The sequence below is a fragment of the Blennius ocellaris genome (assembly GCF_963422515.1).
Source record: "Blennius ocellaris genome assembly, chromosome: 4".
Classification (NCBI taxonomy): domain Eukaryota; kingdom Metazoa; phylum Chordata; class Actinopteri; order Blenniiformes; family Blenniidae; genus Blennius; species Blennius ocellaris.
This window is the reverse complement of record NC_137653.1, coordinates 10529171-10553184: the sequence shown is the minus strand read 5'-3', so window position 1 is coordinate 10553184 and position 24014 is coordinate 10529171. Positions and strand designations below refer to the sequence as shown.

The following is a 24014-nucleotide window of genomic DNA, read 5'->3' as shown; positions in this document are numbered from 1 at the left end:
TGTATTTATAAATACGCGTCACATAAACATTTTCATCAGGCTCAGTGAACATGCTGTACAGGCGCTGAGTCCATCTGTCTGTATTAGCCCTGAACAGCAGCATATATCACACTGAAAGACCTGCCTGTCTCCTTTTGAGAGGTGCAGAGTACAACCTCTGGGTATTGTGTGCTTCTTTGAGAGGCAGTGGATGATTTGAAGGAGTTCCGTGCTGCACGGAGGTTTGGGCAAGAGGCTGTTTGACCTCAAGAGAGACAAGAGAGATCACATGAGGTGAAGTCATTAGAGGCAGCGTTGAATGCCTTGAAGAGCACAGTGACAGAGCTGAGAGAAGAAACTGAGTGGGGGGGGAGTAGAAATGGCAGAAGAAAGAAGATGACCTGAAACAAAGGTCTGCATATGAGGAAGACAACAATGAGAAACTGTGCTGAGAGAAGGTTAAAAATATAGTGTTTTCCCTGTGCTCAGATTCCCCCGCAATGATTTAATATACTATACTAATGTGAACATAAAGCACTTTTGCTACATCAAAGGGATTACATATTCTCTTGAAATCATTGAAGGCAGCAGGTCTAAAGGTACTTCTGCTGCTCCCTTAGGGATTTGCTACAGTAGATCATTTCATCTGATCTGATTTAATCTGATCTGATCTGAAGTTTTACGCCGAATGCCCCCTCCCAAGAGGCAACCTGAGCAAGCGTTAACGACATTGCTCAGAGTCACTGTGATGACCCATCAGCAGTAGGATTCAGTCCAGCAAATATCTGATTACAAGAATCTTCTACTCTACTCTCCTGCTTCAATAACCTCCGGGCCACCCCAGAATGCTGCAATCAAAATAATCAGAGCTAAAAACACTTCATTTTTAAGAGTTGAGTTTGTACATGCCAGACGTCTGAATCAGAGTCTCTTCAATCTCATCAGTAAAAAAAAAGGATTTATATCTACGTCAAAATTAATATCCAGCATATTTTCCCTGCATCATGAAGGCTCTGACATAACACCAAAACAGTTAAGAAAAAAAGAGGCTGAAAAAAGAGGCGGACTCAACAGCATTTTACCTCATCAGTTTGGGATTGGATTAAAAACAAAAACATTAAAAAAGTTCAGGCAATAGCAAAGTCCACATTTAGCAGTGAGTGGAATAGCTTGCCATCTGATGTCAGCATGTTTGTTTGCTTGTTGTTCTCCATCTCTGTCCTATCCTTTACTCTCTCTCTCTGTCGCCAAACCCCAACCGGAACAGCAGGCAGCTGAGTCTGCTTCTCCAGAGGTTTCTGTCTGTTAAAAGGAAGGTTTTCCTTTTCAACATTGCCTTTGCATACTCGTATGGGACCACCTGTTTTTTTTCTTTCTTTCTCTTTAACAGTGCCTTGAGATGGCTGTGTTTCTATTGGCACAATATTAAAAAAAACTTAATTGAATTTAAATTTGAACTTGAATGCCTTCTTAGTTGAATATTTGGTTCAGAAACAGCAAGTCTGCCGATTTAACACAGAGAGCCAAAAAATCCCAAACCTCACATGATTTACAACATTCTGTATTATAAATTCACCTCTTAATTTTCACAATTTGTTTACCTCTAATTGATGATATTTTATGATACTGTTGACGGTATAATAATACAGATCGTAACATTTCATCCGTCAATCCATTTATTTTCTATACAGCTTTACATCACTCATGGTTGTAGAAGGCTGAAGCGGACACAAACTGACAATGGGCAAAGGCAGAGTACACCCTGGACACGCCACAGAGGAAGAGAGAAAGAGAGACAGACAGACAGATACTACGCACGCACACACACACACACACACACACACACACACACACACACACACACACACACACACACACACACACACACACACACACACACACACACACACACACAAACACCAGGCAGCATTTGAGTGGCCAGTTAGTCTCGACCGCATGTCATTGGACAAATAGCCTACCTACCGGTACACACAATATTAACTATACATAGATATGCCCTCAACTTGAGTGAAACCAGGGACACTTTCAATATGTTATGTGAGGTGAGAGTGCAAATCACCACACATATTTCCATAATGGCAAACATTTAACACTGATACAACTGTCGGGTGCCACTGCATTGAGGTGGTTTGCACACTCACTGTGACAACAAAATAGTTTAATTCTTGGCTCTGGGTCTTTCTGTGGTAAGTTCTAACAGTGTGATTGGCTGGTGATCTTTTCATGACACTGAGAGCTTGATATTAAGCTTGTACTTATCCCGGGAAGACGTCTCGATAGTACAGTAGCAAACACAATACAATGATCATAAAAGGACCTAACAAATAATTCTCAGTTGGGATAGAGTTCAGATCCCCACAGCTCCGACTTCAATAAAGTGGTAATAGACTATAGAATTATACAGGATTATTCTTTTAGTTGGAATCATATTTTCTATAATTTCTTTACAATCAGTCTATTAATAATCTTATACATGTATGAGGCAGAACCAGGAATTTCTCTATATACTGCACTGTACTGTACACGTAACACCACTGTATTTTGAATATTGACTTTGGTTTTGGGAAAAAATTGCTCTTGTCAAAATTCAGTATGGTATTCCCAACAGTCAAATGAAATGTCTGCCCCTTGCAGCCAGCAGTCCTGCCTGTCCACCAGGGAGGGGATAAACAAGCCAGCCAACCAGCCGACATCCAAGCATGAAATAAGTAACACAGCCAACCACAGATACAGAAAAAAAAATAAACATGCAGGCTTGTAATGGCAGTCAACCAATTAATTAAGCAGCGAGCACTGCCCGAACCATTCACTCCAACATGGTGGATCATGGATAATACAAGTTAGATGTTGGTGGTGAATATAGTGAGTGAGAGCAGTCTGCAGTCTTCATTGGAAAAAAAGAAAAATAAGAACAAGAATGCCAACAGGCCTAATTTTATGTGCTGTGTGTGAATAACGTTTGTGTGGGGGTGTTGCATATGCTGCACAAGTAAATAAAATCCACAGTATCCGAGTGTGTGCTGCTCAACCGCCCACAAGCCCTGCAGAAAAAGGAGCCACGCAGTCAGTCTAGCGAAACCAGATCAGATCTTGAAGTTTTTGGCCTCCACAAGTGAACTTTTCTGAAGTCTGACTCACTCTGTTGATTATTATGACAAAAGGTAACAAACCGTTGTTTTCAAATTATCCGTTTTCCAGCAGGAAAAGGCATCATTATATTCAGTAAGATTAAATAAGCTGGATTGAGTCCAGTGGGAAATTCAAACTAAAATCTGGAGATTAAAAGTTATGATTGAAAGAAAATGGAAGTTATTACAACAGGCTGCCACACACTATGCATCATCTTGAACGTTATTTTTTTTTGCTTGGCCCTAATATGCATGTTGATTGCTGTGTTACTGTTGCATAAGCTGCCATAAAAGAAATGTCATTTTAGTCAGTACATGTATCATTGCCCTTTTCATGAAAGGCTTATAAGCTGGGAGGATGGTCTAAACCACGATTATGACAGCAACAGCAGTCTTGGAGAAAATACGCTAATAATCCGCTTCACCTCCAAGTATTACATATGGGCCCCACTTCTCCTCATCTTTTGAAAAGATTCTCAACAACAGGCTAAACACAACATCTAATCCCAAGCACACAGATTCATCAGTGCTTTTAAGACTTACTTGAGTCCCAGACTTTCAGGAAATAATACTTACATAGTTTGACAACTACGGTTCTGCGGTCACATTCATCCATCTGTACAAGATTATCTCTCATTGCCAGAATAAGGCTGTCAAAATAATATATGTGTTCATATAATTAGAAGTGAATAAAGTATTGGTTCAATGAATGATAGTGATGAAGTTAAAAGCGTGTCCTATAGATAATGATCAAACATTAGTATTTTGGCAGTTCTGTGAGCATTTTTTCAAGGTTATTTTGAGGAAATGTTTTAATACTGTTTACTAAAATAGTCAGCAGTGTTAGCTGCCAAGAAACAAGTGAGCAGACACACTATTTCCAGCATAAATCTGCTGGCTGGGAGTGTGTGCAGCGATCCATAGTGTAGTTACAATCTGCCAGGTCCTCTGGAACACAGACAGTCTGACTTTCAGCCCCGGCTGGTTCAGGTTTTCCTCACACAATTGATACTTACTTTAAGTAAACGCTAGAAAAATTATCAGATCCTGCTGAACTGTACAGTTTCCAATTAAAAGTTAGATGTGACAATTACTGTAGTTTGCTTTAACTAGAATATAACTACTGGGATTTTAGTGGTGGCTGTTGAATTGACACATAATCTACAAGAAACCTTTCCGAATTTATTTTTGGTGAAGTTAATTTTGTTCTGGTTACTTGTTATTGGACTGGTCAGCAGGTTTGTGCACCGGATAGTATTGCCTCCACACCTGTGGCTTGATTTATCTGTTAAAAAAAACAGGCATGAACGTGACGTTGTGCACAAACACTGTGGAAGTTGATCCATTAACAGGAGGCCCCAACGATCCAGTGCAAAATATTAGGAGGTGTTAATGGTAGCTGTTTATTGTACAATACGCTTTGTGATTTACAATGTCTGGAGGAGTTTGTGTTGTTTATGATTGCATCTGCATTTCAAATTCAGACTTATTTGCTATAATCTCTCCATGATGAACACAAGCTAATTAACACAGATGCAATGCCAGTCCCTGCATATCGTTCTTATGTAAACAGTCTAAAGCATAAAACAAAACTGCATTCAAATATTCATGGAGTTATTCTTAGTTGAAAGTTCACCTGCAAAAGGCACAGATTGAAAGTTCCATCTATATGCATGAGGGTGCAATTTAGCTTTATACAGTATATATGGCAAGAGAGAGAGAGCGAGAGAGAGAGAGAGAGAGAGAGAGAGAGAGAGAGAGAGAGAGAGAGAGAGAGAGAGAGAGAGAGAGAGAGAGAGAGAGAGAGAGAGAGAGAGAGAGATTTATACTCTGATTCTCCAATGTATGTATGTGCTGGTTGGTGCATGTGCTACTGTGCATGTGCACGTGTTACTATTACTATTTTTCACACTGGGATATGATCCACTGAGCTGATTTCTAAACAAGTCCAAGTCTGTGACTCATTCGGATTTTGACAATTTTCACATCAACAACTGACCCAGGATCAAATCACAGGAGACACACTGTTTTTCACACAAATTTCAACAAGGATCGGCTGTTTCTCAGCCAACGGTAAATGTGAATAAAGTGAAAATGAAAGTGGATTGATGGATGAATGAATGTTGGATAGATGAATGGCAAGTGCTGTATGGGATTGAATGTGACTGGATCTGTTAGACCACTTGACAGTGCATTTATTCAGTGTTGCATTTTCTATCACCCAGTTTATCTCAATGGAAAAAAAAAAGAATTAAAGCATCTGCTTTCAGTTCCCTTTAGTGTTTCCGTCTGACATGCCAACAGGGCCACAGCTCGGTAAACAGTCTGTACAAATAAAATCTGAAAGCACTAATTGAAAAAAAGAGCATTTAAAAGCAACCATTTGGAGTAAATTCTGAGAACTAATAGCCTATCTTTAGATTGAAAGAAACTTAATATTCAACTCAACACCACTAAAATGACTTTGGCTCTTACCAGCTGACAACAAATTGTGCCTATCCCCAAACTGTGGCTGAAACTATAGCAGTATACTGCAGAGGAAAAGCAATTCAGTGGGAGTATTAAAACAACACCCTCCCACTTCAACTTTAAACAAAACAATTTGCTGGTGACAATGTGCAGAGATACTTTTATGGTTTTCAAGCTTGGGTTTTCTTTCTTTCTTCTTTTTTTTTTGTATCACTATGTATCACTATTCCACTTCCTAATATGCTGAACGTTGTATGTTGTTGTTTTCAAGTGGCGTAATCACAACTGCAGGTACAAACAAGCTCCCCCACCAGAACTGATTAGAGCTGACTCTGTTCGCAATGAGCCATTTGTAATGCTACACAACATGGAAACCATGCTAAATACCAGACGGAGAGGGGGAGGGGGCATGGAGAGCGAGGAATCACGATGTGGTCTACGTTAGGGTGAATAAAATGACTCAGTTATATAAGCTGGATAAAAGACATCTCTTTGTCAATCATTTGTTCGGCTGGCTCCACTAATCTGCTTCTATACTGCATGACTGTGATAATAGCATACATGTACTCAGTATTCTGTGTAAGCTCTCTATCTGTATGTTTATCGCTGTGTCGAGTCTGTTGGCCAAGCCAGGTATAGACACACGTGCTTGTTTGTCTGCTTGTATAACTTACCCGATGTCATCTCAATTATGTGAGTGGACACTGATGGTGAACGTAGGAAAGGGAGGCAAAGTGTGCAGAAATCTGACAATGCGAGTGCATGTGTAAGTGTGCGTTTGTGTCCATGTGTAAATATTGCATGTCCAATTATGTTTGTACACATGGATATTGTTCATGGCCCTCAGCTTTGTGTCCCCAGTCAAACACCACATGGCCCATCCAACCGGCAATCTGCTGCCGTCTGCCAAGAGACAAAGAGGCAGTGGGTTGCAGGCAGGGAGGAAGAGACCGAGACATGAACAAAGAGGGGAGTGAAAGAGACACAGAGCGAGAGAATTAAAAACTGCAATAACAAAACAGAAACTGTGGCAGTCTTTGGTCATTGGAAAAGACCAGCCAGTTTTGCACAGCTCTGAGTCGAACAGAAACAATATGAGGAGCAGAAAAAGAAGCAAGAGCAAAATCGCAATATATATTCAGCTGAAACTGTAACAAAAAAAGGTTGTCCCTAAAAAAAAATACAATCCAGATCAAGACAACAGAGGAAAGAAGAGGAGAATATAAATGGCAGTTGACTGAAGGAAAAATTATGAATTGATATACGAGATATGAAAAAAAGAGAGCAATGAAGGCAGCAACTGAATTTAGATAGACATTTAATGTTGGACAGCAGGGCCGCAAGGGATTGCAGAGGTTCTCCACCAACCTGGCAGGGGTCTCAAACACATACTGAACCTGCTCAGGCAGAAATCACTGAGGGGACGGGGATCTGCACCCAACTCCCTTAAAAATGATATACACACAAGAATATTTAAATGTCACTTTAGGATATTTTAATTCTGTTTTTGTTCCACACTGTGCAAGCCCTGACCTCCACATTGCAGATGTTAATGATGATGCACTTACCTACAAAGTCTGGAGTTGGTTAGAATGGAAACAAATTTAAAATTGAAGTGAATATTACTTGCTTTATGTGTCACTGCTGTGTCTCCCTTGTGGACACCAACATGATTTAACCTCATGCACAAATTAATTTTGCTGCAAAATATGCTTGTAAAAATTGATGTGACTGTCATAATAAAGAGTGGTGATCTCAATATTAGAAGCCTCTGAACATTCTAAATATTATTTTTAATTGTATAGAGAAAACTCCAAGCAGAGCTTTTTGACTAGATCACATCAATCTGCACAAGTGTACCTTATGAAGTGGCAAGAGAGTATTACGTTTGGCCTTACTTACTGTGACCAAACATTTTATTTTACCTGGACTCGACCATTGTTTATGTCCTTCTGGGGGGGGGTTGTCAATTTATGAACACATTTGGTTTTCATCGATTTTAAAAGGACTATTTAGCATCTATTAACAGTGACTGGTGCTTTGTACAGAATACTTTGTTGTATTTCACATATTCCCCTGGAGGCTGCCTTGGGAGGCTCTGCTATGCTCACAGAGGAGCAATTGTCAGAGCAGCATATAATCATCCCACAAAATCCCAGTGCTGGGTTTCAGAGGAGCTAACCAAAAAACATCCCTATTTACTAAGTGAAGTTTAGTTATGTTTTGTTTTTTAAACTTGTATGTTTGAGAGCCGACTGTTGTACTGTTCGCATTATCCATTGCAAAAACATTACAGGATATTTTGTCAAAGGTGTATTTTTTTATTAAAACAGAAGAGTTGTTTAGAACATTATTTCATCTTTTGAGTATTTATGTCCAATTGGAGTTGAAAATGCTATTTCTTTCCTGTTGCGTCTTATTTTAATATACAGGGAACCAGTATTATTTTTATCATTATTGCCTGTGAGAATTTGGTGTTCCATTAAATTCATAGAGAGGTTAATTTCTAAGTCATAATAAAATAGGTTGAGTAACCATTGAGAGCTCAATTTGAATTTGGGTCTTCGGTTGCAGAACGTTTATTATTTTGTCATATCGCTGAAGGTTCATTCTGTGCAGAAGGGACATACTTTGAATATAAACTATAAGATATCTTTTAATAAACTATAAGGATCAGTATCTTGAGGCTGGAGCAAGTGCTCTTTTTTATATTGAAATACGATTATTAGTGTCTAAACTAGTCTAAACCCTTTTTTGTGTGGTCATATTTAATCATGTGGAATAGCCCGAGGGCCAGCCGTTAGTTAATGCATTATTCTATTTCTAAACAATAAAAAAAATGTTTCCTAATATCTAACAGTAGCTTTTCAGTTCCTTACACCACAGTGCAAGCAGCTGTGCATTGATTAGCAAAACTCTTTTGCTCAATAATCTTTTCATGGCTGTCTTTAATTAACTTGTCTTGAATAAAAAGTATGATCGACACAGCCAACCATTTCTATTTGGGTTGTGATAGATCCACATAGTACATTGTTTCTATGAATGCAACACCATCCTGTTAACAACACCATGAGTTAAAAATGGGAATTTCAGGTTGCATTTGTTGAACACATAACCATGGATCTCACCTTAGACCATTATTAGCCTTTGGGCCACTTTGCAGAAGCCTCATCTAAACACAGCTGTCAGCAAATAAGTTCACCAGCTGGACCCGCACTGTATGGCTTTCACGTACTGTATACATGAGCACCTGCTGCATTGTAGCTCTTTCCAAATGAATTCACACATTGCTCATTGAGCCTTTTAAGTGAATCCCCTGGTATTTCACAATTTACTGTATGGAGTATTTCAGTCAGGTTTTACATTGTTCAGTCACATGTTTTATCTATACTTTATTTATACTTTAGAAAACTAAATTCACCCATTTCTGATAGTGAAGGGAGATTACAGTTTTATTTCTTTGTTTTTCTAGCAATGAAAAACACATTCAATCTTCAGAAGCTATTACAGTAATGGTGATGCAAAGTTAATGAGGTGGAGACTGTTTCTGAAATTAGATGAGAAAATGTTTTATATGTGTTGCCAATATGACTTCTTCAAAAATTATCAGCGATTTGTCTTCCATAAGCACGAAACAAATCTGCACACTTAACAACTAAATTGTTTTATGCAACATAATTGTTTTGTGGGGTTCTTTAACAATAACTCCATAAATCTGTTTGTATCTTGTCTAATGGCCATGCAATATATCTTCCTATGGTCTATTCTATACAATGTCTTAACTGATAATTGAAAACAATATGTCAAAAATGTTAAGAAAAACATTTAAATAATTGAAGACAAACACACGCAGTCCAGTATCTGGTTTTAATTACAGTAAACCTCTGCAGGGCAGTTTAAGAAGAGGTTGTGGTCACGGTTAAAGCAAATCAGTCACCGGTTACAAAACCAACATTGACAGCTGACAGGCTGCGAGCAGCACTTTCCTGTGTCAAAGTCACATGTTTCATCTTTGTCCACCCCCTCCACTTTCCTCGGAGGCTTTTCAGCTCTGTAATTACCTCATGCGACACATACATCTTTGTACATGACAGAAAGCATATTATAACCAGCCAGAAAGAGTAATTTGGTCATGAAACTTGGGCTTGGTTCAAACATCTAATCAGCTAACTAAAAGGAAGAAGAATTAGCCTACTGCTTTCTGTCAGAGAACAGCCTCTTCTACATATATGGTGACTTGTTGGTGCCAATACATGTAGCAAGAAAATAACAATACCTTTCAACACAGGCACACACGTGCACATTCAGTATCTATTTAGGGAAGCTTCATTCTCTCCGCAACCTTCCCCCCCTATCACGTCTCACACTGAAGTGTCGCTCCCACTAAGCACGAGGTACAAGCCTGAATATTTTAAAGAAAGAACTGGATGAGACGCTAATAGGAAGAATGTGCTCGTCCTCTTCCTCCTCTAACACATCGGTGAGCTGACTGTCAGGCAGATGGCTGCTCATTTCTTTACAGTGGTTTGGTGTTGGTGTGTCATCTCAATTGGGGCCAGAGGTAGAAGAGGAGTCCTATTTCCCTTCATCAGAGTCTAAGAGTGTGTGTGTGTGTGTGTGTGTGTGCGTGTGTGTGTGTGTGTGTGTGTGTGTGTGTGTGTGTGTGTGTGTGTGTGTGTGTGTGTGTGTGTGTGTGTGTGTGTGTGTGTGTGTGTGTGTGTGTGTGTGTGTGTGTGTGTGTGTGTGTGTGTCTAAGTCTCTGTCACTCTGTGTGTCAGTCTTCCCCAGAAACTTATCAAGTCTCTCTTCACACACACAAATGCACATACAAGCACAGTGAGACTGACAGGAGAGAGGAGTTCGGGCTGCCAGCGTCGGCCCCATCCGTCAAGCTAATCAGGCTTCGAGCCCGAGATAACAGCATCATTAGCAGCTCTCTCTACAACAGAAAACCGCCTTCACATCTGCAAAGCTCCGGTCGCACAATATTACTAAACATTACTGTATTTCCTAATTCACTCTGCTGACAACTCTAAGCAGAGCCGTCTAACACAATGCCTCGAGGGCAAAGCAGCTCAGTGCCTCACAAACACTGTAGTCACGTCTGAATGCTGAGGTCCAACAGTGATGCCTTATTTTGAGTTGTCTAGCAGATCTGTTTGTAATTAACACAACACGTTTTGCTGTTAGTTCACCTAATCGCATCGCTTAGGGAACCAGATGTTTACCACCCAACATTACATTGTTAACACTCTTCAGATAATGTTACATATTTTCCCACTCCAGGTTGTTTATAAAAGATCCTTACGTAGAAGAGGAGCAATTAGTCCCCCATCAAAGTGGAAGACTGAATAATTTATCAAGATGACTGAGGGAGGCTGGAGACAGATGAGTGGAGTGAAGAGGGAAGAGGACAGACTGTGTTTTGTTCACTTCAATTCACAACAGAAAAAACAAAACCCAGCATCGCTCTGGACCAAAGCAGAGTGCACTGGGGAGAGGATTGAAGCACACATACACATCAAGCCGAGCAGACGCAGATAGAAACATTGACTGTAAAATCACAAACTGTGACAGATGAGTGAAACGATGGCCAGAAAATAGATGTCACAGATGATAAAAACAATAAAACAAGCCATAATCTCCTAATAATATTTTAGCAGATGATTAAATGTGTTGTGAGATTTATCTATTTATGACATATTGTGTCATCACAAACCCAGCACTGTGAAATATATCTGGAGGTATCTGAAGAGTAGGTGGGATAGATGGATAGATGGATGGATGGATGGATGGATGGATGGATGGATGGATGGATGGGTGGGTGGATGGATGGTAAAAAGTTGTGGTATAATACAGAAATAAATGATAAATGAGATAAATGATCCGATGTATTTTAAAGCTGTAGAAATGATCCACTAAGAAAAAGAAAGGAGTGCAAAGACTCCACTTGAAGTCAAATCTCTTACACTACCACACATATTCTGCTGTTTTCGCACGTGTTGATTAATCAGAAAACATATCATGTGTCATTTTGTCAGTGTTAATGAGGTAGATGCTTTAGCTTTCCTCATTTCTCGATGCCAGGTTAAACTCAGAAAATATGAAATAAAATATCTATTCCTCTTTCAAGAGGAATAGATATTTTATTTCATATTTTCGCAGAAAAAAATTTCATTTAAATGAAAAAATGTTGCATGATAATAGAACAAGTTCTACCTGCTGATGAAAACAACTGAATTTGAGCTTAAATACATGTATTGATTGATTACATTTTGTTTTTCGTGATTTTATTTGAACAACATTCTTGTAATTCTGTTTGTGTTTGATGCTCTGAGGTAACCTCAGACTGACATTGATGAATTACATATGAGGCTTTTAACACAAACGCACACTTCTGCAAGGAAAGAAATGAAACGTTTTGATTTTTGTAGTAAATGTGAGATTTTATACTGGCATTAAAGTCTCGAAAAATTACAGTGAACTCTTTTTATTGTGTGTGAGAAAGCTAAAGTCCACACAAAGGTGAATCTCGAACATTTTACTAACAAAGCAAGGCCAAAATAAGTTTTACCTGTATTAAATGTGAATGAAATATCAGATTCTTTGCAGTGATGAATGGAAAGAGATTAAAAGAGAGGTCAATGGATATGAAATATACAGTGAAAGGAGGGGAAACACTTCACCAAGACGTCACGAAGATGCCTTATCATCTAAGTGACACTGTTCCAGTGCTTGCCTGCAATGTCACATTTAATGGAGCCCCAAACATTCAGACACTCCCCATTTATTTATTTTATAGGGTTCTTGAATTCCCTCAGAAAACAGGAAAGGACCTTGAGGATGAAATGGGTTGTTTAACTTGAATTGGGATCAGCAACCTCAGATCTTCGATCATGACCCAAGACAGTCAGAAAGCCCAGTTATGAGCTGTCCTCAACATTAAAAGGAATATTTCATGCCAAGGGTCTTGTGCCCTGACAGTGATCTGCTTTCAGCAGCCTGCTCTACTTAACCAGCATATAAGTAAGTGCAGTAAAAATGAATTCTCATACAATGAAAGATTACTTTTGATGGCAGCGTTGTCTGTGTCTGCATTTTTTCCAGCCCTCCAGAGAAAAGGGCCAATGCACATTAAGCATTCTTGTTTTTTATTTTTTTTTTCCAGCTGTAAGATCACCTTTAAAAAGCACTGTGCTGAAGTGCTAACATAGCACAGAATGTGTGAAGTAATTTAATCAACACATAACCAGTCCAGAACAGACATCATGTCAATTCATCACATCTTCAGCTTGTTGAATACAGAACATACTGTTCCATTTCCCACACAGAACCAGTGTCAGTGCTGCTCTCTTCTTAAGAATAAAACAACATTGAGAATAAAACCCAGTAACTGAGCCACCGATCCTCCTTTTTCAGTAATTACATTTATCCTGAAACCTCGAAAGCAAATCTATTGACTGAACTTTGGCGAGAACTAACACTCCAACGTCCTGATAACACAGCTAACCAATACTATAACAGCAGTGGACATCTTCTTCTCTCTGCCAAATTGAAACAGATGTGTTGTGAGGTCCTGGTTCAGGGTTCAAACTAAATCCAAATCCGAAAGCCGAACACTGTTACTGATCCTTAAAAGCACAAACGCCAGAGGAAAAGACAAGCAGTAATCCACCAATACACCACCGAGCTGAATATGGTGTCATCAGAGTGAGCCAATTTATTGACCACATGCAAGATGAATAAATCATAAGATAATAAAGGTAAAGAATAAAATAAGCTGCAGTAATGTAACAGAGAAAGCAGACATTTCTATGAATTTGTGTATGCTGGGAGCAATTAATAAGCCCAGTGAAGCCGGGGGAATAGCTGAGTTGAAAATGAAGCAACCAGAGAATGAGCAATGATTTCAGTTTGCTGTAAAAATCAACAACACGGCTGAGAGGATTTTCTCTGTAATTCAGCCACAACTAATAACAGAGCCAAGCAGCGAGGTAATTTGGATGGTGAAAAGGCAAATGGTATTAAGACATTGAATGGAAAATGGAATCAATTAGTGACTCTGGGAGATATAAGAAGTAGCATGAAAAAAAGCAGAATTGCTTTGTTGTGAATACTGATGCACCTACTGAGATCCACAAAGAAGCAGAATCATCCTATAGTGACATTTTTGTTTTCTAAATCAAAGCAGCACCATATCCATGGTTGTACAAATATTCGAATAATCCTGAAATGTGTGCTCGCACAGATTTTCCAACTCTTTCAAGTCATGTTGTCTGAATTAATTTTTAAACCCGGAAATCGGGGTCAATTAGATTTGCCTACATCAAAGACAATATAGAATAATGCACCTTTAACTATTACTGCCTGAGGAAAAACGAAGAAAAAAAAAAGGATCTGGAGTAGATGTCAGTGGTCTTAAATGTCAGTTCGATAAGCTGAACTGTGATTAATTGGAGGAAGAAAGAAGTCGGGCGTGCAGAGAGGCCGGGATGCTCCTTGGAAATTTCTTTTTCTGCCCTATACCTAGGATAATATAGCGTCAAGTGCCTCGGGTCTGTGGATGAGCAAACACGTGTGCATGCATGTGCTGTTGGTTTCGATGTGCTGCCTGCAGATGCTGAGGGCAGACATGAGAGCGGAGCAGCATCCTGGGCAAGGCCGTGGCTAATGAGAGGAGGATGGTCCATTAACACTCCCCCGAGCCAAAAGGCCTACTAGTCACAGCCCACTTCTGTCATAAAGGGAGAGGGATGGAAAGGGAAATGTGTTGACAAACTGGCACAAGCTTATCTAAACCTGGCATGCTCCTCCACTGAGTAAAAATAAAGATGAGCTGAAGGAACTGGCAGCTAATAGCCCATTAAGTGTAGCTGAAGACTAAATTGGTGTCTGTGTGATGTTAATATGAAGGAAAAGATGAGAGGGTGAATTTGCAGTCCTTATTGGTGAAGGGGTCTTTTAGGCATTCTGCTTTACAAAATAGAGCAAGTTAGTGTTAAAGTTGAAGTGGTGAAATACAACTTTCTTTCTGAAATAAATCAGTCAATCTCAGCAAGTCTATTTCCTCACTTATCTTCATAGCCTTAGACAGTTTAGCATGACAAAAACTTTCCCAAAAGTTTCATGATCCCTTCATTTTATGACACCTGAATGACAGAGGCTTGTCCTTTCCTTTGACGCCATTAAAACCTGCCAGAAGCTTGTGCTGAAATTAATGAGATGACAGACTGAGCTCCTTCTCTCATCTTTGAGAAACCGTGGCTGAGTCATGAAGAAACGAGCAGCAGAGTCATTACACCATGAAATACAGCCAGACAGAGAAAAATACAGGAAAGACGGCATTGTGGATGAGAATGACAGTAAGCTTCCGTGGGAGACGGGAAGACGATGGGGTCTGATCCCAAGGGGGTTTGCTGCTTGAATGCCGGCGTCCAATGGGAGAAATGAGTGCAGATCTTGACCCTACACAGCAATCCCATTACACTGTCTAATTGGATAGGGTGTGTGCGCTGCGGTGATAGAATTAGACCACTAAAGTGCGTGCAGAGGAGGGAGAGCAGGGGAGCCCTTAGACCTCCATTTGCAATTCTGCTTGGTCTGCAGACAGTTAAAGCTATCGCAACGAAATATCCTTGAGGAGAAACAGCTCCAGTGGAACTATAAATCACAAAAGGTACGAGACAGGTAGATGGCTTTACGGTGCCCGACATGCCCTGTCAACAGTTTGTTTCCACAGCTGCCGACACCCCCCAATCCCCACCCCACCCCACCTATTTTCCACCATTCTGCCAAATCAAGGAAGGGATTGGAAAAGATAAAAGAATCAGCTCTCAGATGAGGAGGGCAAAGAAACAAGCCACAGCCCATCAGAGAATGTGCTCACAGGGTGTAATAGCTGCTGATGAATGATTGCATGATTTATATAACTATAACGCATGCCTATTTTTTGCAGCAGCACATCATGCGGCTCTAATTTATTGTCGTAAAACTTGGGAGAGTGAAAAAAAAAATCTTTAGGAAAGAATAACTGCCTCACTTTGAAAGAGCAAAGCTCAAATGGCAACTGGAAGCTGAAAAGCCAAATCCACTCTGTCTCTGTGAACCCGACTCGGCGGCTAATCTGCTATTCTTCCCATAAATGTAAACACAAGTGTATTTCTCAGCTAACATGGCAGCATTTCTGACACTTTCACAGACAAATTGTAAACACGCGAGGGAACAGCGACCAGTGAAAGGTAATCCATAGAAGTATAAATGGTGTGCTGAAAATACTGAATCAATAGCTCTTTAATGCGCACATTTCAATTGGGTTCGCCCACACGTTAAATTCATTCCTCATGATCAACAAAAGCAAAAAGGATAAACACAGCTTTTTGAAATCACGACAAAGGGGAGAACTTTCTACAAGTGTTATATCATGTTATGCATCATATAGGGTAGTGGTTCCCAACCTTTTTTTTAATTCTTGGAATCCTTCTCAATTGCCTCTGATAAAGAAAAAAACTGTGGACCTGCTCTATGATCTCAAGATCATTAAAGCAAGAGAGAAGTGAGGCCAAAGCTGGGCAGATACACCCACTCTCATGAATCTACAAAAGCATCATTCCATCCATACTCGCTTTGTTCAATTCAGGGTCGTGGAGCTGCTGGATCTGATCCCAGCTGTCTGCGGCTGAAGGCAGGGTGCAACCTGAGCAGGTCGTCCGTCCATCACAAGGAACACACGAAGAGACAGACAATCACACACAGCCTCAATCACACTACGGACAATTTCAGAGTTGCCAAACAAACACGTGTTTTTGGACTGATGGAGGAAGCAGGATCCTCCAGAGAAATCCAAATCACACAGATGTCCATTGATGTCCTCTTAAACCAGGGATGTTCTCCCTCTGAAGCTGCAGTGCTCACCAGCACAACAGCGCGCAGCCCCACGCATACAAGGACAGAGGATATAATCAACGGGCAGTATCCTAAGCCTGCTCAACTGTCTCATTATGGTTTGTGTGCAGGTCTAATTTTCAGAACCTCAATGTGTGGGATCTTTGACGTCCCTAATGCGGGTCGCAGATTCCAGATTTGGAAGCACTAATAACCCACAGTTTTATGGAGATACAATAGCCTACAGTTGATGAGACGGTGCAGTGTGAATTCACAGCAGAGATTTTCTCTCTTGCTTGATTAAAATACTTCGAAATTTAGCAGCATCTCGTAATCTGTGAAAGCAATTACATCATCCTCTTCTTACCCTCTTAAGTTAAACCAAGTGTGCAGCTTAAAATAGCTATGAGGGTTTGTAGCAGCAAAATGAACTATAATATTTTTTTTTTAGATTTTGACAAAGACAACGCAAATGATGCTGATTATACTCTTGAGCAGCAGTGAGGCTGTGAAGGTCCTGCACTTTCAAAGTGAAACTAAAGAAATCTCTGCATGAAATTACACTTTTTCCATCCACCCCGCAAACTCGTGTTAATATTATATGCTGCCATGGGCAAGATGCATGTAGGACTGCAATCCATTTTTAATACAGTAAACCCGGCCCCAGACAGCATGCATGGTGCAAGCATGTGATATCTATATGTCACCGACCGAGAACGAAAGGAAAATAAATCCTATATCTCTCAGCTTCTGAGACTGCCACAAGCATTTATTTATTCATAGAACCGAGAGCGTGAATCATGGTGGCAGGCTTTTTTTTTTTTTTCCCGCCAGAAGATTAGGAAGGACAATCTGACCCTTGTGACGCCGCATTATTGCAGACAGTGAAATACTAGAGACAGCTGTGTCACTCCGCTGTGGAGCAAATACAAAGACCATGCCTCTGGGCCGTGCAGGCTGAGTAATTAGAATATTCACACAGCCACACAGTCCCGTAGTGCGCCACAGGTGGCCACGCATATGATGGAGAAGAAAGAAATGAAGAATGAACTTTTAATAATAAGCTGCCCTTTTAGTTCCCCAAGTGGAGGATGTGGCACGTTGAGGATGCAATCAAAGGGAGAAGTCAAGAGAAAGTTTTATTGATGATGACAAAAACTAGAACGTTGTGAACTTGAAGGTTATCCTGGCTTCATCCTTTTTAAGATACGGTGTTTAAGTAGAGCGCATGACACCAGATTATTCTTCTATGAATATCCTTCAGAAAATGTTGTGCTTTCTTTGGAGTGAAAAAAAAATCACACCTGAATTAACTTGGCATTGAGAGGTAATCTCAACACAGTTTTTAGGATTCAGAGTTCCATTTCCAACATGCAGTAATTTATTTTCCTTTTAATCACTTGGCAGAATGTTTCAGTTAATACGGCATAACAGAGTTCCAATGAATCAAATATGATGAAGAGCTTTCATAGATGTGGTTTAAATTAATGCCTAATATGCAATGTTGAAACCAAGTGGAAGATCAAAACCTTAGTTTTTAGTTTTTTTTTCCAATGAAGAGCATCATTCTGTGTAAATATTCCAAACTCGGGGGACAACTGGAACACTGTTTTAGTTTCTGCAATCGTTACTCACTGAAACATAATTTGCATATGAAGTTTACATGTCACAGTCTCCTGGTTTCAATAAGCATACTCCAGGCATCATACACACAAAAATCAGACTGAGACCGAAACAACATGTTGACGTATGGAAAAGAAGACAGAGTCACTGCAAGAATGCAATCATAAACAAGACAAAGATGTTCTGGAAATGCTTCAAAATATGTGAGGTTTCTTCACAGGGATCTAGAGTAATAATGTGTGATCTATATTACATGAGTTCATGTCATGCTTTGATATTTGTTTTGTCTTTTAATTAGTGATTTGAGCCTCTCACAGCTATTAAACTCTATCTGTCTGTGTTTGCCCGATAAATGATAGAATAAAACAAGCACCATTTCACATCCTGTCAGTTCTGTTATTGTCGTGCTCCTCCATACCGCATAGAAATGCACTAATGATTTTTCAGTGTGACATCAAATAGATGCATTGAACACCCAAAAGTTAATAGAGACCAAAAACACAACACAATCATCAGACAGCTCCCATCGAATGCAGCTTGATGTTGGTTAGAGTTTAATAGGTATTGTTCACAAGAGAAATTAAAAAGATTTTAGAATGTGAAAACTTTGTAATATACTGTCCCTTGAAGTATGTGACAAACATGAAGCTCAGAGTAATTTCCTAATTATTTGACGTATATGAGGCTGGATGACAGAGCTTCTTGCCGGGAAGCTAATTTATACATCAAAAATCAACTACTGAGAGCAAGACTGTGTTGATAGAAGGCTTAGAAGGGATAGAAGAAAATTACTTCTGTGTAATTAAAATATAAATCAAATAATCACAAAGGCAATAACCGTACAAACAGCAACAAATAAACTGGTGATGTTCCATTAATAAATCATCTCAAAACTATTCAAAACATTTTGCACAGGGGTCATTTCTATCACAGCACCTCACACTTTTAATGTGCAGATGAGTGGCTGACAAAACATTTGAGTCTCTTAGAGGAAGAAATTCCACCCAAAAAACTATTAACAAAGCAAGCAGATCCAGCTCGCCAAAGAGCTGGCAAAGATCTACAGCTAGACGTGGCAAAAATATAGCAGATGCCTGGCGAAAGCAGACAAATATCTGCTAAAGATCGAGTTAGACAGGGCAAAGTTTGGTTGTATACAAACGTTAGATGTGAATGTTTGACGTCTAACAAAGTGATTTAGTAGCTGATCCTCACTCAAGCATGTTCTGTTATTTAGGTCATTACTGCATATCTAAGTCTATTATCAATGTCACTACTCTTTGACCAAGTATTGCAGCAACTATTCTGACTTTGAGTGTACTTTTGTCTCCTTAGACATTTTCATGTCAAATGGTTCATCAAACTTGGAATCATTACAAATTGCATTGAAATGTATCAAGCAGTGATTGATAGTTTCATGTTCTCTGCAAGGTTCTTTTTCCACACAACCCAGCCAGACTTCCCCACTTTGAAATGGTATGTAGCGTCAGTGGGGGTCTTCCATCCCCTACACACCATCCTCTCCCTTATTTAATCTCTGCACGCCTCTTTCTGCCGCCCACCCAGCTGCAGGCGAACCATCACTCTACAGCCCAGATCATTCGCTCTGTCAGGTTACAAGTTTTGGTGGGAGTCCACCACCAGCAGATAAATCTGAGCCCATCAGCACTGCCCTGATGTGAATTGTCTTTCACCAACCACCAAAATGTGAACGCTTACTTGCCGCTACAGGGTCCTTGCAGCAGGCTGGCATGTCTGATATTTTAAATCCTAATCCAATCTGACGGCCGCAGCATTTCAACTCTTGGGAGACACGTTTCCCGACAACTTCCTCTGACAGTGGGACAAATATACACCTGAACAAAAATGCACACTTCAAAAGGAAAATACACACTTAATACATTTGTATAGCTAAAGGCCTCCTTCATACCTGCCTCTAAAGTAATTACATTCTCCAAGATGAGAACGGCACGCACAATTTCGTGATCACAATCGTCTGAACAGAAACAAATTACGGGATGTTTGGCTCAAAAAGCGATTGGTAATGTAAGTAGCTACTGCAGACATCTGTTTGGAAGGCTCCTGCTGCCAAGCAAACAAGAACACGTTCTTCCCATAGCAACATATCACAGCACTCTTAAATGAGAAATTCTTCTTCATTTTCTCAAACAACTGAAACACATTCATCAGCATGCTATTCCCTCTCTGTTCAGCACAAAATCACCTGAATAGAACACAAGCCATATATCATATAATGTCATATATCTCACTTTTACCAATGTTTTGTAGAATTCATAACTGAAATAAGGTAGTTGAAACTCCTATTTCTTGTGTTGAGAAGCAACTGGACATGCTCAAGGATTTTTGAAGACGTTTCACCAGGAGAAACCGCTTCAAAAAGCCCCACTATAAAAATGTGCATTACTTTTTCATTCATGCGCTGATTTCCAGGTGATACGTTTATATACAGTGGTCAAGAATGAAGCCTGGAATGACTGATTTCAAGGTGCTGTAACCACAACCTGCCATCAATATAATGCGATAATGAGTGTTCAGTCAGTGGGAGACATCCAGCTGCTACCTTCAACAGAGATATTAAAGGCAGGCAATGCAGGGGATATCTACTCCATCTATGCTGTCTTGCATTTTAATATGTGTGTGGGACAGCAGAGCAACCGATGGGGATTTTCAGCTGTCTCCATCATCACTTGAATCAACCCTCAGGCCAAATGGGTGTGGACTTCTCTCTCTCTCTCTCTCACACACTCACACACACACACACACACACACACACACACACACACACACACACACACACACACACACACACACACACTCACTCTTGGTGTCTCTACATGTATGTGGGCATGTGTGTTAAATCAGTTGGAGAGCAAAGAGCTCTATTATGGGTACGAAATGAATGTGCATATTTCAGCATTCATATCACTTCCTGCACACATACAATGCACCATAATTACATATGTGTGTGTGTGTGTGTGTGTGTGTGTGTGTGTGTGTGTGTGTGTGTGTGTGTGTGTGTGTGTGTGTGTGTGTGTGTGTGTGTGTGTGTGTGTGTGTGTGTGTGTGTGTGTGTGTGTGTGTGTATGTTTGTGTGTGTTATCCTTGGCCCAGATGTGCTTTAACACCCAACACCCAAGCAACATGAACGTTTGCATCTAGAGCACTCTAATCCTGAGTCTACATGATAGTGATTTGGCTAAAAAGCCTCTGGTGGCGCTCATAGCTGCACTGTTAACCTCAGCCCCAGGTAAGTATCCATCAAACAGATTTATTTTCATTACTTCTCCGTTGTAATGACAGTAATCACTGGCTTCTCTCATGTTTGTATTGAGACAAAGCCAAAATCTATTTACTGAACAGAAACAACCCACAGAGCATAATTGTGATTCTCATTAGATCTGCAGCACCTGATTATTCACGGGTGCATTAAAAAGCTGACTGGAAGATATATCAACAAGCAAATCAATCAGTCCTGCATAATGATATGAGACGGGAAACCACAAAATCTTGCAGATCAATGCCAGCAACAGCCGGAAATTAATGAAGGATTACAGAGGTGGAGTTTGGATGGATTTTTAGAAAAAAATCATAATTTTTTGTCCATTTTTTTATTTTTTTTATAATAATACTAAAAACAACCAGGTGCTTTTTGAGTTCGTGATCTGATGTGGACACAAAAAAGATTGACAGTGAATGGCTGCCCATGTCTGATCTCGTGCGAGTCTCATGATGGATTATGGGAAGCGTCGTTACCCTTTAATAGCAGTTGCACACACCTGAATCATGCATCGGGCTAATCCGAATATCGATAGTATTGACAGAGGCTATACTTAGTTTGATCCCTGCCAGAAGCCTTTAAGCAGACAGTCTCGAGCCTGGCCAGTGTGTGTATGTGTGTGTGCGTGTAAGAGAGATAAGTGGAACCCCCGGTGTCCGTCGCCCGTGTGGAAAGACGCGGAAAAATAACTTACCCCGAGGATGACAGAGTCTTCTCGTTGAAATGTGGGGATGAACTTATCTCCGCGGATAATTTCGGACTGGTTCAGTGGACGAAATCGACACAACACCTTAATATTGCATTCAGCGTTGGAATCAGCCATTGTGAGGACAAATTATAGTGGGTGCGCTCCCTGGAAGATTAAAAGAATGTCCTCAAAATTACTAGAATTTTTTTTTTAACAAAATAAATAAAAAATCTCGGCGCAAGCTTTTTCTGAAGAGTGAATCCAGCAGCTATGAACACATGCAAGGCGACAGCAGCATGTAGAAGAATGGAAAACTCCAAAATTATTTAAGAAATGTCAAATGAATGGAAAGAAAAGGAAGGAAAAAAAGAGGCAGTTTGAGGTTGTTTCTTGCTTAAAATATCCGTGAAGGAAACTCGGGTGGCGGTAAGCGGTGGAGACCATATGAGAAGTTGTAAATGGGGAGTGTAGTCCAAACTGGTCCGGCTGGTGTGGACAGGCTGCAGGCTTCCCATGGCATGTGCCTCTCTCTCTCTCTCTCTCTCTCTCTCTCTCTCTGTCTCTCTCTCTCTCTCTCTCTCTCTCTCTCACTGGAGGCGGGGCGTGGTAAATCCACTCTCATCAGCACCATTGAGCATCAGGGAGACGAGCTCCAACTCTGCCTCACATTCAGCTGAATTACTTAAAAAAAATTTTTTTTTAAACACAACAAAATAAAACTTTTCAAACATTGAATACACACACACACACACACACACACACACACACACACACACACACACACACACACACACACACACACACACAGATATAAACACATTTTCTTTCAGTTATTATATAATATATTAATATTTTCATTCAGTGACACATTTCTCTGACGAGTTTGGCCATAGTTTGGTATGTGCATTTCTTTTTTCAGGACTGCACCAAACTGGTTGTCATGGCGATGCTATTTTGCATGAGTAGGTAGTCATGTGTGGCCCATAGGCTCCATAACTGATCCCCCTTGAGATTTAACTGCACTCTCTGGTAATGTCACATTGCACCAATAGGTCTGGGAACCCTCAGCACAGATTGCATTTTGTAGCTGGTATTGATCAGGTTTCAAAGACGCATGATCTTGCACTTACCAGCAGCCTACCGGTGTCTCTCATCAGATTATTTTCTGTCTGGTAAATGCCATCCTCATTTCAGACTCCACATTATAAGGCTGCGACTGCATGGGGCTTTTTGCTCTGCTTCAGAAAAATCGATTAAATCAAGACAACACTGTCATCAGAGGTTATATTGTCAAGACCCTGCCTTAAGAGCCAACCGAGTGGACATCCATTCCAAAATGGTTGTGTAAGAACTGCAGGGATTCTACTTTTTGGTTAAATTCAATGACTACCAATATATACCGTATGCCGACAGCGCACTATCATGTGGAAGGCTTCAGCCATCGGCAGTCTGAATAAAGAAGGTATAGAAAATGATGGATGAATTTAATTTAATCAGTAGCCTATAGGTGAACTGTTTGACAAAAGCCTAATGAGGTTGCTTTGAAACATTATGCAACGGTTAGGGGGGAATATTATGCGTCTTTGAATAGATCCCCATCGGCAAAGTACATCTTTTCAACCTTTCTGCAGTCAGTCATTATTTCAAATAGTGAAGCGGTAATGCATTCATTGAAATACTTCGGTATGATGTCTATTGAATAAAGTGACAAGTTGTAATTGTTGCGTGTGATAAATAAAGGGCTTGACTTGACTTGACTTGAAGTGTTTCTTCTTTCAGCTCTTAACACTGATTATCTCTGGGGGGAATATGCTGATATTTAAGTTTGGTTCATTTGGCTGCTGAAAAGGCATGCTCAATTAACTCCCACTGTATTGTAACGTTGAACATTTTAGATATTTGTGACGGCAGAGTGAAACGTCATCTT

General features: G+C 40.1%; 1 protein-coding gene across 1 annotated transcript in view; it reads right to left on the bottom strand.

The window, feature by feature from the left end:
* kif5ab (kinesin family member 5A, b) overlaps positions 1 to 22222 on the bottom strand; it is a gene marked incomplete at both ends in the record, with an annotated part of 77824 nt that extends 55602 nt beyond the window's left edge. Inside the window, one exon of the mRNA XM_080494386.1 lies at positions 22094 to 22222. Within this exon, the coding sequence (XP_080350512.1) occupies positions 22094 to 22222 (129 nt within the window). The remainder of the gene's footprint in view (positions 1 to 22093) is intronic.
* Between the last annotated feature and the right edge of the window lie 1792 nt (positions 22223 to 24014).